The 17,723-nt window shown below is 37.0% G+C and overlaps 1 protein-coding gene across 2 annotated transcripts in view; it reads left to right on the top strand.

Moving 5' to 3' along the window:
- Nucleotides 1-17,723, top strand: part of CNTNAP4 (contactin associated protein family member 4) — a 619,686-nt gene that overhangs the window by 407,708 nt on the left and 194,255 nt on the right. For both annotated transcript variants that reach the window (XM_034940754.3, XM_003829549.7), the window contains exon 3: nt 3,582-3,775. In XM_034940754.3, the coding sequence (XP_034796645.1) occupies nt 3,650-3,775 (126 nt within the window). In that variant the 5' untranslated portion in view covers nt 3,582-3,649. The remainder of the gene's footprint in view (nt 1-3,581; nt 3,776-17,723) is intronic.

Raw genomic sequence — 17,723 nt, forward strand, 5'->3', positions numbered from 1 at the left:
GCTGGTGCAGCTGTAACTGTGAGCAGCGCTAGGAAGAGGGAGCAGTCAGTGAGGGCTTCCTCTTTCTCCTGATGAGAATTGATGATCCGATTTTAACTCACTAGAATCACACTGATTCTTTTCTCCTTGCTGCGTTTCTGTCATGTGTTCACTTTTTAAAATACTGGCCTGTAGAGGCATGGAAATGCAAGAGAAATACTGTGAAATTCTGGATTTTAGGAAAACATATTCTCAATTCCGGCTTTAGACCATTACAATTAACTAGAAAGTGCAATAAGGAAACTAATCAGTGTTTTCTCAAAGGTATTAGCTGACACAGATGCAATTCCAAGTGTGGAATTTCCAGGCTGAGAGGGTGACATTATAGGGGCATTTCATTCACCCTTTCCTAACTTTTCCTTGTAAACAAAAAAAATGACAAAAATACAGAGAGATATGCAGTTGTAGCAATAAGAGAATTAAAGATGCTTGATTAGCCCCAGACCCTAGAAGACTTTCAATTTCTAAAGTTTTGACAGGGCCTGGAGGGAAAGAATAAAATTAGATAGGACAGTGGAGAGAAATATTCATCCACATGCCATGTCCATCATGTGCCTGTACTTCAAAGACATGGTCCATTGTAAACTACAGGGAGGGAAGTTGACCCTACTGCCTGGTAGCTTAATCCTGAGCTTCCCTGATCTCCAGGAGCACCAGTGAGTCTTTTCTACATCCACTGGGAAACACTGATTCCCACCTTTGCATCCTGACCTATGAGAGGCACTGTGGTGTCCTAGTTAGGGGCATGGTGCCTCTTGCCTGCTCCATGGATGAGGGCAAAGTGTTCAAACTCTTTGTATCTGATGCACCATCTACTATGTAGACTGCACTGAGAATTAATTGACAAGGCCTTCACAAAGTGCCTGACAGAAAGGACTCCCTTGCTCAGCAAATGTGAAGTAATACAGTATTAGAATAAGTAGAGGAGGATGGATGGTGTTTCATCACATCCTGAAAAATGAAGGATGGAGGAAGCATTGATTCAGATTTTAAAATAACGCCCCAGGAGCAGTTCCCACAGACTTCAAGAACTCCCCGAGCTATTTGTGGGAGGGTGCTATTTAAAGTGTGCTTCAGAGCATTCAAGAACACATTCCGTATAAATAACAGTCTGCAAGGGTAGGAAGTACCCTTCACGGACAGCAGGGCCGTGCTAAACAAATGACCCCAAGACACCAAGGGACCATGTCTATGCAACAAGCCCTCTTGCTTAAAAGATGAGAATATTCTGCTTTATAAGCATAAAGGTAGATAATATTGGTGTACAACGAAACTGCACCCCAAATCACAGGTTCTTTAAGAACAAATACAGAGAAAATTAAAAGTCAAAACGCATAAACAAAAATTGTAGTATGTAAAAAATTTCTGGATCCACAAAAGAGGAAGAACATTGTGCTTTTGACACATGGAGTGGAATACACTTTGAACAATGATTCACTTGAAGAAAGATGGAAATTTGATGACGTATCTAATTCTAAAGACAGTATAGTAAGAAACAGGGATTATACCTGAATGCAAGCAGTCATTAGTGTGATGCCATCAAGAGAGGAGCTTCTTGTAATATAATGTTTAAAAAGAATTTCAACTTACTTATTTTAGATTAAGGAGTACATGTGCAGTTTGTTGTAATGCGATTTTTTAAAATGCTGCTTTGACACAGTTTTGACCCCGGCCAGGACTGGTCACTTTCCTTTCTTAGCAGCTGATTATGTCCATACTCCAACCACTTCCTTTATTAGGTTCTCACCCTTTGCGGTCGCTAAGCATCATTGCTGGGACAGGTACCAGCCAACTAGGGGTGTCCTAGTGCCTCCCAGATAAATTGTTCAGATTAGTCAATTCACAGGAAGCCCACCAAGCCTAGCTAGCTAGCCCTACGCTGCTTGTCATACAGAAGCTGCCTCCTACAGCTCCAGTTTGCCCTTATCCTGTCCTCTGGTGCATCCCCATGTGTGGTCCTGCCTGGCGTCTTCTCTTGTTAGTAGTTGTAAGTAGCAGAGTTCTGCCCTTCATCTATCAGAGTATCATTATGCTGTGTTCCACCATCAAAATAATCTTGAAGTCTTATACAGTACTTGTCAACACTGGTGTGTGCCTTCAGGTCCTACAATGGCATACGCCCTACCATAACAGCAAACATTTATTGAGCATTTCTTTGAATTAGGTCTTGTACTCGAGGTTTCATAAAATGGGTCATGTATGCCAAGAATAATGCTTGAACCAAAACTAGATAAATTAATGGTAATCTGTATCTAAAATTCCAGACCTTATTATCAGAGCCTCAAGGTGAGCAGCAAAAGAATGGGGGAAGAAAATGTGCCAACATTCTTATTTGGGGTGCTATATAATTGATGTGGCATTTTAATAAACATTAAATGTTAGATAATATGGATTCAAGAATGGGTCAAACCCTATTTAATAACTTTTACAATGATTATATGTTACTTACATAATCAGCAATGTTAAATAATTCTCAAAATAATTCCCCAAATTATTATATTAAACTGGAAGAATGAAGCATCTTAACAAGATATACAGGAGTCACATCTACAGTATTTTGGTGTGTGTTGGATCAAATATAACACAGTAAATTATGCTGTGCACATTACTTCTTTGAACATACATCACAACTTGTATTCTTTACTTCTGAGTGATCAAGCACAGCTTGCTCTATGATTTCCTTGGTTCTCTTTTCCCCCATCCTCTTACCCACCACCCTGCTCCCATATAGGATAGAATCAGTGGTGTGTTGGTAAACTGGCTGGGGTGGGGGCAAGTGCTTATTTGCAGAGTTTGCAGTTTCCGTGGTTTAAATACTCTCATCATGGCCAGTTGCAAAGATGGTTATGTTTAATAACTAGCTTGCAAAATTGAAAATTTAATGATTGTCTCTCACAAACTGTTGGGAACAAGCTCCAACCTACCACTGGATAGAGTTGTGTTATTTTCTCCTGCAAACACCCTGTCATTAATGTGTGTTTCAAATGTGGTTTTCAACATCTGTCCCTCCCAAAAGACTGTAAACATCTTGAGGCCAGGAACTATTTCTTGACTTTTGTTTTCCCAGACTTAACAATGTCCTCCCTTCTCTAAGTCTAAACATGATCACAAGTACATTTTTAGTACCACCACAGCTTTAGTTCCTTCATAGCTTGAAGTTACTTCCTTACATCCAGTCCTGGGCAAAGGGGTAGGAGAGCACACCATTACATGCGTGCAGTAGACATGCTAGTAAATTCCCAGTGTTGGCAGGAATGTTCACCTATCATATTAAACATTTTAAATATTCAGCAAGACCCCTAGTTCTCCCAGTTTTAGAAGGCTATAAAATCTAGAAATGAATACAATTAATTAACATAGACATCATATAATTATACTGAATTCTTACCTTTATATTTTTCTACAATTAGAAGAAGTTTCATATTTTGGAAATTTAAGTTCCATAGAGGAATACAGTCTTACTGGCATTTCTACTTTACAAACATAGATTTTTAACTAACTTTCCTTTCTCAATTTTCTCCTGTTTCTATTTTTAATAAAAGGAGCTGGTGGCTGGTCTCCACTTGTGTCTAACAAATACCAGTGGTTGCAGATTGACCTTGGAGAGAGAATGGAGGTCACCGCTGTGGCCACTCAAGGGGGATATGGTAGCTCCAACTGGGTGACCAGCTACCTCCTGATGTTCAGTGATAGTGGCTGGAACTGGAAACAGTATCGCCAAGAGGACAGCATCTGGGTATGTTCTTTAACAAAAGACATAGTCTCTCGGGGAAAAAGTATAATCAGTACTGCATCTTGTTTACCAATCTCTTAAATTAAGTAGAAATACAGAACCTGCAGACTTACATTGAAAACATTTTCCAAGAGAAAATATGGTAAATAATCATTTTCCAATACATTTTATGGTAAATTTATGAGAATACTAAGGGTAAATTTACATTACAGGGTTCTCAAAAATTAAAAAATAAACCCTATTAGTCCATTAAATAGTGTGGGAGTCTAAGAAATAAATAAGACTTGTATAAAAATTTTTTTTGTTCAAAAACATAATAGTCTTGCATTGTCTTTTATTTATTTATTTATTTATTTTTGAAACAGAGTCTCACTCTGTCACCCAGGCTGGATGCAGTGGCACAATCTTGGCTCACTGCAACCTCTGCCTCCCGGGTTCAAGCGATTCTCCTACCTCAGCCTCCCAAGTAGCTTGGATTATAGACACCCACCACCACACCCGGCTAATTTTTGTGTTTTTAGTAGAGACGGGCTTTCACCATGTTGGCCAGGCTGGACTCGAACTCCTGGCCTCAAGCAGTCCACCTGTCTCGGCGTCCCAAAGTGCTAGGATTATAGGCATGAGCCACTGAGCCCAGCCTGCATTGTCTTTATTTAAAATTAGTCAAAATAATTTGTTCCTTTTATTTCTTCTGATAACTGAGATTTTTGAAACCCTGTTTCTTTCTCTGGTATATGGGGATTTATATATATAATATGTGGAGTTGTATATGTATGTATATGCATACACATGTACGCATATATATGATTTATCTATCAACCCTTCTCTAGTCTCTGTAACGTGTATAAATGTGTAAATTGCTGTCTGTTGTAAACAGTGGTGCAGCTCCTATAAGAGGGAGACTGGGAAAGAGGCATTTTGTGATAAAGTGGGTGATATTTGTAGTTGATTGATAAATAAACCTGGATATGGCATATAAACACCTGATGGAAGGAGAACCTAAAGGAAGTTTGTTTGATAACAAAGAAAAGACTTCTTTCTTAGTGCAGAAAAATATTTGTTTGGATCTTATGTGGGCTAAGAACAGTGTACTGCAATCAAAGAACTATTCTCCACCCTCTGGCTGAGCTGCTGGAACTAGAGAAAATGGGTTACTTAATGAAGCGTCATTCTTAGCACACAGATAATTTTGGAAGCCTATTTGGGCACATAATGATAATTTTCTTTGACCAGTCAGCTGCCTGTTTTTTGAAACTTCATAGAACTCCGTTATACATTATAAACTCATTGAAGAAATGGACTGTGATTTACTCACCTTTGTATGTTTAAAGCTCTTGGTGGCCATTCAATCCATGCTTATTGATGTAAATTGAATTGAGAGAAGTAGCCCTGCTCTTTCTCTAGAGGGAACAACAGTGGGACTAGAAGAAGTTGCCTATAAGCAGTTTTAAGAAAAGCTGTTTAAAATCCAAAGCAAGTTGAAGCTGTAAGAGGAAAAAAAACCAAACAAAACAACAAAACAAAACACACACACACACACACACACACACACACACACACACACGCCCCAAACTCCAAACACTGGGTGTTACGTTCAACTAATTCCATGAAAGCCACTCAAACTAGGGATAAAATAAACAGTAATTATGAACCAATAACAATAAAAACTTAATGAGATATTTATTTAACTAGACGTTTGGATTATCTTCTGCTCTTTTTTGAATTAAGCATTGGAATTTAACCTAGATAAGTAGTGGCTAATGCATACTAATATTTAGGTATGTTAATTAAAAAGTATTTTTTTAAAAAGTGATCAATCAGGAAAATTGTTGTACTTCTGTTAAGCAGGCTTGGGGAAAGCCAAACCCAGGCACTGCCATTTACCTTACTTGCTTACTCTTATTAAAGTTGAGGCACTCATGGTGAAATGGTGGCATGAATGATATCCTTACTAATCCAAACCAGTAAAAGTAAAAACATGGCGTCTATCATAATCCTGTTAAGGTAACATTGCTTTCTAGACTCTGCTGTAATTTGTTGATTTACTCAGTGTCTTCCCTTTTTGAGTGTGAGCTCTGTAAATACTGTACCTTGCGATCTTTTATCTCAATATCCCCAAAGTGTAAGAGCACCTGGCATGTCACAGTCAAATATTAAATGTTTATTGAAGCAATGAGTGAATAAAATGCACTTTCTTGTAGAATACTCTTCTGATCACTCTAAAAGTGACTCTCTCTTGCCTCTATCAGCTCTTCTTTTTATTATATTCTATTTAATACCAATTTAATATACCAGTTAGAATGGTACATTTTTCTTTTCCCTATAGATATTGAACTTCTTTATGGGCGAGCTTTTCTTTTTCTAGTCTTAGCATTTCTGGTATCCAACATCCAGTGTGGCACATGACTTTTGTTGCTTAAATAGGTGAAAGGACCAATAAATGAATGGATTTGAGTATGTCAGTCTGCTAATCTGTGCCTATCTTTGTCCAAATTTCTGGAAGGTATCAAAAGTTTATGTTAACTCACTGAAGAAAGCTGGGCGTTTTGGCTCACACCTGTAATCCCAGCGCTTTGGGAGGCCAAGGTGGAAGGATCACTTGAGGCCAGGAGTTCGAGACCAGCCTGGCCAACATGGTGAAACCCGGTCGCTACTAAAAATACAAAAAAGTTAGCTGGGCATGGTGACATGTGCCTATAATCCCAGCTACTTGGGAGGCTGAGATGGGAGGATTACTGGAACCTGGGAGGCAGAGGTTGCAGTGAGCTGAGATTGCGCCACTGCACTCCAGCCTGGGTGACAGAGCAAGACTCCATTTCAAAAACAAAACAAACAGCAACAACAAAATCACTGAAGAGAGAAGGCATATCAGAGCAAACCAAAGAAAGATTAAGCGGAACATGCAAATATTAGATACAGATTCCTAAACATTTGGAAATGGACAGAATATGGAGATCATTGTAAGGTGAATTTGTCGAAGTAGTAAGGCTTACATAGGTCTTGAAGAAAGCATTATAGTTTAGATTATGGAAGGATTAAGGAGGCTATTTTATGAAGCTGGAAAGGTGTGAGAAAAGCATGGACAGTGGGGATATCCAGAGTTATGGTTTCCTGTGTAATAACTAGTGAGATTACTGGTCACATTGGACTATCAAGTTTTGGAAAGACTGGAAGATAATTTTGGATCTGGCAAAGAAAGTTGACAGATAACTTTAAATGTCAAGATCAAAGTTAAGACTTAGTACAATAGACACCATTACCACACATAACATAGCTAAGTTGTAGTGTAGATAAAACAACCCCAAGTCTCTGAAAGTATACGTATGTGTATGTATATATATATGTATGTATGTATGTGTATATATGTATGTATGTGTATATGTATGTATGTGTATATATATGTATGTATGTGTATGTATTTCCTGTTAATCCTAGGTAGCTTCAAAGTTTTATTCTATTCCATAGTTACTCTGGTCCCACTCTAAAGGAAGCTCTCTGTGAATCGCTAATTGCTGAAGCAGGAAAATTGAAATATGGTGAATTGTGCCCTGTCTCTTGACTTTTCTGCCTGGAAGAACACAGACCACTTCAATTTGCATTTTTTAAGCGGAAGAACAATTTCAAATTGATGTACATCATAAAAAAACTTAACCCTTTGTTACATTTTACAAATGTGTATTTCCCAACTTTTTGTTTTCTGGCCCAGTTTTTGTAGATATTATAGGATGTATACCAATTATACAAAATATGCCAATTTCCTTTAAGAGCTTCACAATCTGCTCCAGATGATGCAAATAAGTCTACGAAGAGAGTTAGGAAACACATAAGGCATTATACAAGTATGTGATAGAAAAACAAAAGACAAGTGTTATTGGTTTAGGAACAAACGCAATAAAAACAATCAACACGGATTGAAATGCTGCAGGGAAAATTCTTCATTCTCTCCTCATTTGGTCTCACTTCGAATGCCAGGCAGTACAATGACTTCTACATACCTGAAATAATTAATAAAATGCTCTGCCACTTCTTACAAATAATCCCTAAGAGGAAAGAGAATATTTTACAGTCTATACAGATCATTTAATAGAAATGCAAACTTGATAGATATGTGATATTTTAAAATATTACACATTGGAATATTTCTTCAGTGAAAAATTTATAGTGCAATGTTCATAAAATATAATTTATACAAAGTATTCTGCTGAATGGCAAACAAATATTTTATGAAAATTCAGAAAATGCAAGCTAAACTTTCTCCTCTCAGACTGAACACAAAATTCCTCAACATCTATAATAAAAAGATTCTCTTCAGTTTATTGTACATGATTGAAAAAGTAAACATAAGGTATAATTTTCACTCACTTAAGAACAATTGCTGAGATATCGTGAAATCAGCATCTTAGAAATTATTTTAAATAGATAACATGTGCGGGAACTTTACAGGCAAATTCTCCAAATCCTTTATGGTAAATGCCTAAGATTCTTTTATACTGCAGACTACAAGGGCAATGAATGGGTTGATACCAATCTTATAAACTGAGTAAATATGATTGTTAAACACAAGAATAGTTTGCTTTATTTAAAATAGACTTCAGTTGTACTTGATTTTTCAAACAAAAACCTTTATTGCCTATATGAAGTTAGTATCTCTTTGTTTTTTGTTCTTTAACTAGAAGTGTCTAGTGTCATGGTTCTGGGTTTGGCTGGTGAAAGACACAGAGACCCTGTGGCATGGTATGGTCAGTGAGGCAGAAGCACTACCTGTCACAAAATATTCAGGCCATTATTATCACCGTGAATGATTGAGGTGTCAACTCTGTAAGCCAGACAGGGTAGAAACACTACCTGCAAAGATTACCACATGCATTTGTTTTAAGTCAAATAAGGGCCTAGGGATAGTTTAATAGAAAATCTGAGGAGGCAGAAGTGCAAAAGAGATATACGCTGTAGGGTAGGTGACTCTCCTCCTTGTGAGTGGCATTTTTCCTTCCTTATGTTGAGCCCTTATTCGCTTGACCTAAGCCTACAAGCAGCATTTGTGGTGATAGAAGTTGTAGCAATACTAACGCCAAGTGTGTGAACATGTCAAGCTGTCAAACTTAATGCACTGCAATACTTGCTTAGTACTTGGCAAGTGCCTAGAGAGTGCCTGCAGCTGCTTTTATCTTTCAAGAGACTGATCCAAAACATATTTTAATGAAAGTCTACATTATTAGTCTAAATCTTCAGGAAGTTTCCTGTTTATATTTCTATTTAGCTCCACATTCTCTAGCTTTTGAAAATGATTAACCTGCTAATGCATGGTTAAAACATGGCTGCATTTTTTTTTTTTTTTTTTTTGAGATGGAGTCTCGCTCTGTTGCCCAGGCTGGAGTGCAGTGGCGCGATCTCGGCTCACTGCAAGCTCCACCTCCTGGGTTCACACCATTCTCCTGCCTCAGCCTCCCTAGTAGCTGGGACTACAGGCGCCTGCCACCACACCCGGCTAATTTTTTTTTTTGTATTTTTGGTAGATATGGGGTTTCAGCATGTTAGCCAGGATGGTCTCGATTTGCTGACCTCGTGGTCCGCCTGCCTCGACCTCCCAAAGCGCTGGGATTACAGGCATGAGCCACCGCGCCCAGCTCATTTTTTATAATTGTGTTAAAAAAAACTTAACATGAAATCTAACGTCTTGACAAATTTTTAAGTGCACAGTACAATACTGTTCACTATAAGCACAGTGTCGTAAAGCAGATCTCCAGGACTCAATCGTTTTGCTTAACTGGAACATTTAATCCGTTGAATGACACCTCCTCATTTCACCCTTTTCCTATCCCCAGGCAACCATCATTCAACTTTCTGCCTCTATAGATTTGACTATTTTAGATACATGTACCTTATATGAAAGTGGCAACATGCATTATTTGTTCTTCTGTGACTGGCTTATTTCACTTAGCCTTATGTCGTCAAAGTTTGTGCTGAAAGAATTTTGAGGCAGAATGTGCTTTCTTTTTTTTTAAGGCTGAGGAACATTCCATTTCATGTAAATACCACAATTTTAAAATCTATTCATTTGCCTATGGACATTTAGGTTGTTGCCACTTCTTCGCTGTTGTAAATAATGATGCAATGAGTATGAGGGTGCAGATGTCTCTTTGAGATCCTGATTTCAGTTCTTTTGGATAAATACCTGGGATCAGGATTGCTGAATCACATGGAATTTCAATTTTTAATTTTCGAGGAAATTCCATACTGCATGCTGTTTTCCATGGTGGTTGTACCATTTTAAATTTCTACCAACTATGTACTAGGGTTCCGATTTCTCCAATTTCTTGTCAGTGCTTGTTATCTTTTGTTTTCATTGTTTAAATGACAGATATCCTAACAGGTGTGAGGTGATATCTCACTGTGGTTTTGATTTGCATTTCCCTGATGACTGGAAATGTTGAGTATCTTTTTACCTACCTGCTGGTTATGTGTATATCTTCTTTGGAGAACTGTCTGCTCAATGCTTTTGCTCATGTTAAAATCAGGTTTTTTCCCCTTTTTATGCTATTGAGTTGGGGAAGTTACTGATATATTTTTACTATACTATTATTATATATTTAGTTTATACATACTAACGATAAATGATCCAAGAAGGAAATTTAAAACATAGTCTCATTTAGAATAGTATCAAAAAGAATAACATACTTAGGAATAAACTTTACCATGGGAAGAAAAGAGCTGTACACTGAAAACTACAAAACATTGCTGAAAGAAGTGAAAGAAGAACCAAATAAATGAAAAAATTTCTGTGTTCATGGATTAGAAGACTTAATATTGTTGAAATGTCTATACTACTCAAAGCAATATATAGATTCAATGCAATCCCTATCAAAATCCCAGTGGCATTTTGTTACAGAAATAGAAAAAATAATCCTAAGATTTATATAAAACCAGAAATTTAGGTAGAACCACAAACATGTTTTTTGAATATCCAAAACAATCCTGAGAAAGAACAAAGCTAGAGACATCACACATCTGATTTCAAAATATATTACAAAGCTACAATATGGTGCTGGCATAAAGACAGACATATAGACCAATAAAACAGCATAAAGTCCAGAAATAAACCCATACATCTATGGTCAACTGATCTTTCACAAGGGTGTCAAGAACAAACACAGGAACAGAAAACCAAATACTGCATGTTCTCACTTATAAATGGGAACATAGAGTGCATATGGAGATAAAGAAGAGAAGAGTACACACCAGAACCTAATTGAGGATGGAGGGTGGGAGGAGGGTGAGGATCAAAAAACTACCTGTGAGGTACTATGCTTATTACCTAGGTCACAAAATAATCTGTACATAAAACCACTGTGACATACAATTTACCTATATAACAAACCTGCACATGTATGCCTGAACCTAAAATAGAAGTTAATAAAATAAGGAAAAAAGAATACACAATGGGGGCCAGGCATGGCAGCTTATACCTGTAATCCCAGCATTTTGGGAGGAGGAGGAAGTATCATTTGAGGCCAGGAGTTCAAGACCAGCCTGGGCAATATAGCAAGACCCATGCTCTATTAAAAAAAATAATAGACAATGGGGAATGTATAGTCTCTTCAACAAATGCTACTGGGTAAACTGGATATCCACATGCAAAACAATGAAATTAAACCCTTATCTTTTTTTTTTTTTTTTTGGGAGTTGGAGTCTCACTCTTGCACCCAGGCTGGAGTGCAGTGGCAGTGGATCCCGGCTCATTGCAACTTCTGCCTCCTGGGTTCAAGTGATTCTCCTGCCTCAGCCTCCTGAGTGGCAGGGATTACAAGTGTGTGCCACCACACCCAGCTAATTTTTTATTTTCAGTAGAGACTGGGCTTCACCATGTTAGCCAGGCTGACCTCAAACTCCCTACCTTAGGCAATCCACCCACCTTGGCCTCCCAAAGTGCTGAGATTACAGGCGTGAGATACTGCGCCCAGCCTGGACCCTTATACCGTATGCAAAAATTAACTCAAAATGGGTTAAAGACTTAAATGGAAAACCTGAAACTGTAAAACTGCTAGAAAAAAATGTACAGAAACAGCTTCACGACATTGGTCTTGGTAATGCATAAATATTTTTAAATATACCAAAAGCACAGACAACAAAATGAAAAATAAACAAGTGGAACTATGTCAACAAAAACCTTCTGTATAGCAAACAACAAAGTGAACAGGCATCCTAAAGGATGAGATAAATATTTGGAAACCATGTATCTGATAGGGAGTTAATATTAAAAAAGCATTTGGGTTTTAAATATGACCTCAATCACAAGTCAACACAGTTAGTTTGCTAGGCATCTTCTTCATTAAGTAGTGTCGGTGGGTCTGTTTCATCTCTTTGCATCTGTGCACATTCTATAGCATGTTACATCAATCCCTTCTCATAAACTTCTGTGAGGTGCATGTATATTGGAGCTTTACCTTAATATATAATATACAAAAAAATACATATGGCCTGTAATCCCAGCACTTTGGGAGGCTGGGGTGGGTGCATCACTTGAGCCCAGGAGTTTGAGACCACCCTAGCCAGTATGGTAAAATCCTGTATCTATTAAGAATACAAAAATTAGCTGGGCATGGTGTTGCACACCTGTAATCCCAGCTACTCTGGAGGTTGAGGCATGAGAATCACTTGAACCTGGGAGGTGGAGGTTGTGGTGAGCTGATATGCCACTGCATTCCAGCCTGGGTGACAGAGTGAGATTCCATCTCAAAAAAGAAAAAAAAACAGAAAAGAAAAAATATATGAACTCTTATGAGCTGTAGATACACATAGCAATGTGAGATAAATTGTGATATTGCTTCACAGTCTTTAAATGGATCTGTTTGTAAGCAAGCAAAAAATTTATTTGAAGAGAGGGACTAGAGTTAACAGGGAATTTAATTTGGTGCCTCTTCAGAGTGTACACCCCCATTCCAGTTCATTTTCAAATAATCAACCTGAGAACAACATTTTAAAAACACTTGATAACTTGTATCTCACATTCTACCATGTGACAATTCAATGACAACATCACTCCCTTTTCTCTATTCCCTCTTACCACAGCTGCGATATTGTGTCTTAGACATCTGCTTTTTGGCTGCTTCATTCCCCAGGAGGCTACATTTTGCATTTTTCAATCTTGGAAGCAATTCTGTCCTTTTGAAGTGTTTCTTCATTGTTCCTTAGGACCTAGACAAAACTAATACTTCCCATTCACTTTGCTAATTTTCCATCTTTAATTTATATACTTTATTAAGTATATTTTAAATAGAGACGAGATTAAAAAATATTTACAACTATTCTGTAGGTTGCCTGTTCAGTCTGATGATAGTTTCTTTTGCTGTGCAGAAGCTCTCTAGTTTAATTAGATCCCATTTGTCTATTTTGGTTTTTGTTGTCATTGCTTTTGGTGTTTTAGTCATGAAGTCTTTGCCCATGCCTAGGTCCTGAATGGTATTGCCTAGGTTTTCTTCTAGGGTTTTTATGGTTATAGGTCTTAAGTTTAAGTCTTTAATCCATCTTGAGTTAATTTTTGCATAAGGTGTGAGGAAGGGATTCAGTTTCAGCTTTCTGCACATGGCTAGCCAGTTTTCCCAACACCATTTATTAAATAGGGAATCCTTTCCCCATTGCTTGTTTTTGTCAGGTTTGTCAAAGATCAGATGGTTGTAGATGTGTGGCGTTATTTCTGAGGCCTCTGTTCTGTTCCCTTGGTCTATATATCTGTTTTGATATCAGTACCATGCTGTTTTTGTTACTGTAGCCTTGTAGTATAGTTTGAAGTCAGGTACTGTGATGGTTCCAGCTTTGTTCTTTGCTTAGGATTATCTTGGCTATGTGGGCTCTTTTTTGGTTCCATATGAAATTTAAAGTAGTTTTTGCTAATTCTGTGAAGAAAGTCAATGGAGAAACTAAGATTTGAAGTGGATACAATTATATTTCTTAAAAACTCTGGCCAGGCGTTGTGGCTCACACCTGTAATCCCAGCACTTTGGGAGGCCAAGGCGGGTGGATCACCTGAGATCAGGAGTTCAAAGCTAGCCTGGCCAACATGGTGAAATCCTGTCTCTACTAAAAATACAAAAAATTACCCGGCTATAGTGGTGGACACCTGTAATCCCAGCTACTTGCGAGGCTGAGGCAGGAGAATTGCTTGAACCTGGGAGACTGAGGTTGCAGTGAGCTGAGATCATGCCACTGCACTCCTGCCTGGGGGACAGAGTGAGACACCGTCTCAAAAAAAAAAAAAAAAAAACCTAAGAGAATCATCTGGGTAATTACTTTTTATAAAGGTAATTCAGTAATGCTTCTAACAACAAAATTAATTTTTAAATTCTTAAGTTCTCTTCCTAGATATAAATAACTAGATGGACAATGTAAAAGAAATACAAACCCCATTTATAATAGAATCCAAACTAGATTAGATTGGAAGTTGGGTTTATTATTTATTGATTTGCATAATTTATCTTCAGGGAAATATATATTCTGAAGCTACTCTTGTTGATCCTGATATGCTTTTTTGTTATTGTTGTCTTTTATTTTTTAATTTTTTGACTTTAAGTTTTTTTTTCTTTGTGCATTTACATTTACCTTTTTAGTTTCGTGTCAAATTATAAAAAATTTGCTGAAATTTTTTTAAACTTTTAGGTTCAGGGATACATGTGCAGGTTTGTTGTATAGTTAAACTCATGTTGTACAGATTATTTTGTCAGCCAGGTACTAAGCCTGGTACCCAATAGTTAATTTTTCTGCTCCTCTCTGTCTTCCCACCCTCCATTCTCAAGTAAGCCCCAGTGTCTGTTGTTCCCTTCCTTGTGTTTATGAGTTCTCATCATTTAGCTCCCACTTATAAGTAGGAACATATAGCATTTGGTTTTCTGTTCCTGCATTAGTTTGCTAATGATAATGGCCTCCAGTTCCATCCATGTTCCCAAAACAGACATAATCTCATTCTTTTCTTACGGCTGCATAGTATTACATGATGCATATGTATCACATTTTCTTTATCCAGTCTTTCATTGATGGGCATTTATGTTGATTCCATGGCTTTGCTATTGTGACTAGTGCTGCAGTAAACATTTGCGTGCATGTGTCTTTGTGGTAGAATGATTTCTACTATTCTGGGTATGTACTCAGTAGTGGGATTGCTGGGTCAAATGGTTCTTAGCTCTTTGAGGAATTGCCATACTGCTTTCCACAATGGTTGAACTAATTTAGACTCCCACCAACAGTGTATAAGTAATCCAAAAAATGAGTAGATATCAAGGAAAAAAATGTAATAGAATATGTACAAGAAACAAAAAAAGAACTATTTAGAATATTACTAAAGGACATAGAAGAACACTTGATTAAATGCAAGGATGTATCTGCTTTTGAGTAAAAGATAATATTATAAAGCTATTAATTCTCCCTAAAATCATCCATATAAATGAGATCATTCTGAATGTCATATAGAAAAATGTATATGAGAAATAACTAAGTTAATTAGCAAAAACAATAATGGTAAGGAGAATTTACATGTTACAAAAAATTTATAAATATATATTAATTAAAACTTATTGATACTGGCACATTAAAATATAGTATAAGAACACATGGGACATCTGTTACTATGTCCAAATACATTTAGGGATTTGCATAAAATAGATACAGCATTGAAAACCTTAATACATATTTAAGGAAATATGTATTAGTCAATATGGAAACCATAGCCTTCTAGAAAAGTAGATAACTTGTTTATATCAAAATAGATTTAATATAAATATTTAAAAATAATACAGATGCAGAAAAAAGTATTAAAAGAAAATATAGGACAATGTTAAGATACACATGTAATATTGGACGGGGCCTGTCTTTCTAGGCAAAGGGAACCAAACCCAAATGCCATAAAGGAAAAGATGAAAAATTAGATAATATATGGAAGGCTGCATAAAAATATAACATATATAACATAAAAGAAAGGGTATACATTGGGAAATATTTTTAGCCTATATGATAGCAATGCCCACATTTATTCAGCAGCAGCAGTGGTCTTTGGTTAAGACTGACATTCTGACTGACTGAATAGGCTTCATTCAGCTACATATTTACTTAGATTTAAAAAGAATAAAGGGCAGGCAACCACACAGCATGCACAGCAACAGCATAATAGATGTTCAGCTATAATGAACAACTTTTAAATATCCCAATAACTGTCACTGGCTTAGTGGGTGTTATTGAACAACTTTTAAATATCTGAATAACTGTCACTGGCTTAGTGGGTGTCGCCACCACACATCAGGAAAGCCATCAGCTCCAGGGGTCCTTCAGCTGTTACATTACAATAGTGATGTAACTTCTCAGGGATACTTGCCAACTCTTCTCCAATGTAGCTGGTATCTTATCAGTCCTAGGCTATTCACTGATTTCCAGGTTATGTCTGTGATAGTTAAATTTCACTGTGCATTCTAATTCTGGTACCTAGGGATACTGTCTAGAGGTGGGAGCCCAGATTTTTAAATTAGAATTTTAAAAATATTCCCAAGTGATTTCAATTAGCTGCAAAGTATGAGAAACATTGGGTTGCTCAGTAATCTTGACAACCAGGTACAGGTTTTTAGTTCAGTACAAAACATACCAGCAGGATATCCATTCATCTTAGATTCTCCTGCACATTCTTTGAGTTAATGTTGCAAGAAGGATTTGGCTAAAGATAAAGAGTAGGAAAAAAGCTACAGCTTAGAGATTAACTCTATATTCCCAATAATAATGACACAATTTTCTTAATATCCAAATCTCTGCTTTTACATGTGGTAGCTACTAGCCACACAGGGTCACTGAAAAGGATTATAAGTTATTCTACTATAAAGATACATGCACACGTATGTTTATTGCAGCACTATTCACAATAGCAAAGACTTGGAACCAACCCAAATGCTCATCAATCATAGACTGGATAAAGAAAATGTGGCACATATACACTGTGGAATACTATGCAGCCATAAAAAATGAGTTCATGTCCTTTGCAGGGACATGGATGAAGCTGGAAACCATCATTCTCAGCAAACCAACACAGGAACAGAAAACCAAATACAGCATGTTCTCACTCATAAGTGGGAGTTGAACAATGAGAACATGTGGGCACGGGGAGGGGAACATCACATACTGGGGCCTGTTGTGGGGTAAGGGGCAAGGGGAGGGATAGCATTAGGAGAAATACCTAATGTAGATGATGGGTTGATGGGTGCAGCTAACCACCATGGCACATGTATACCTATGTAACAAACCTGCACATCCTGCACATGTATCCCAGAACTTAAGTATAATAAAAAAATAAAATTACATTAATTAAATTAAAAATAAAGCTCCTCAGTTTACACTCGCCCCATTTGAAGAGCTCAATGGCTACGTTAGACCACTGGCTACTGGATTAGACAGAGCAGTTATGGAACACTTGCATCATCACAAAAATTCTCAACATAGTATAAGTATGAAACTTTCTAAAGAACAGTAAAAAATAAAGCCTTAGTTTTTTTTGTTTTTTGGTTAAAAAAAAAAAGAGCCATTATATAAACAGGCAGTTCATAGAAAGGAAAAAATGATATATAAATATATAAAAGTATCTTCAACCTCATTCAAAATAGAAATAACACATCCTAAAAGATTGGAATGAAAACATTTGAAACTGCAATATTTTAGACATTATTTTCCAATGTGTGCAATATAACAAAATAATATGTTCTTTCATTTTAAGTTATTCATTTCATATAATTTTTCTTTAAAATTTTTAAGCTACTGCATCACACCCATGGTATTATGGTTACTGCTGTTTAACACAAGATAGACAGGGTTTTCCAGAGAAATGGAACCAAGCATATACATGAAATGGGAACTGATTTATGCAATTATGGAGACCAAGAAGTTCTACCATCTGCTGTCTGTTAGCAGGATAACCAGGAAAGCTGGTGGT

Source organism: Pan paniscus, chromosome 18, assembly GCF_029289425.2.
Source record: "Pan paniscus chromosome 18, NHGRI_mPanPan1-v2.0_pri, whole genome shotgun sequence".
In the NCBI taxonomy this organism is placed as follows: Eukaryota; Metazoa; Chordata; class Mammalia; order Primates; family Hominidae; genus Pan; species Pan paniscus.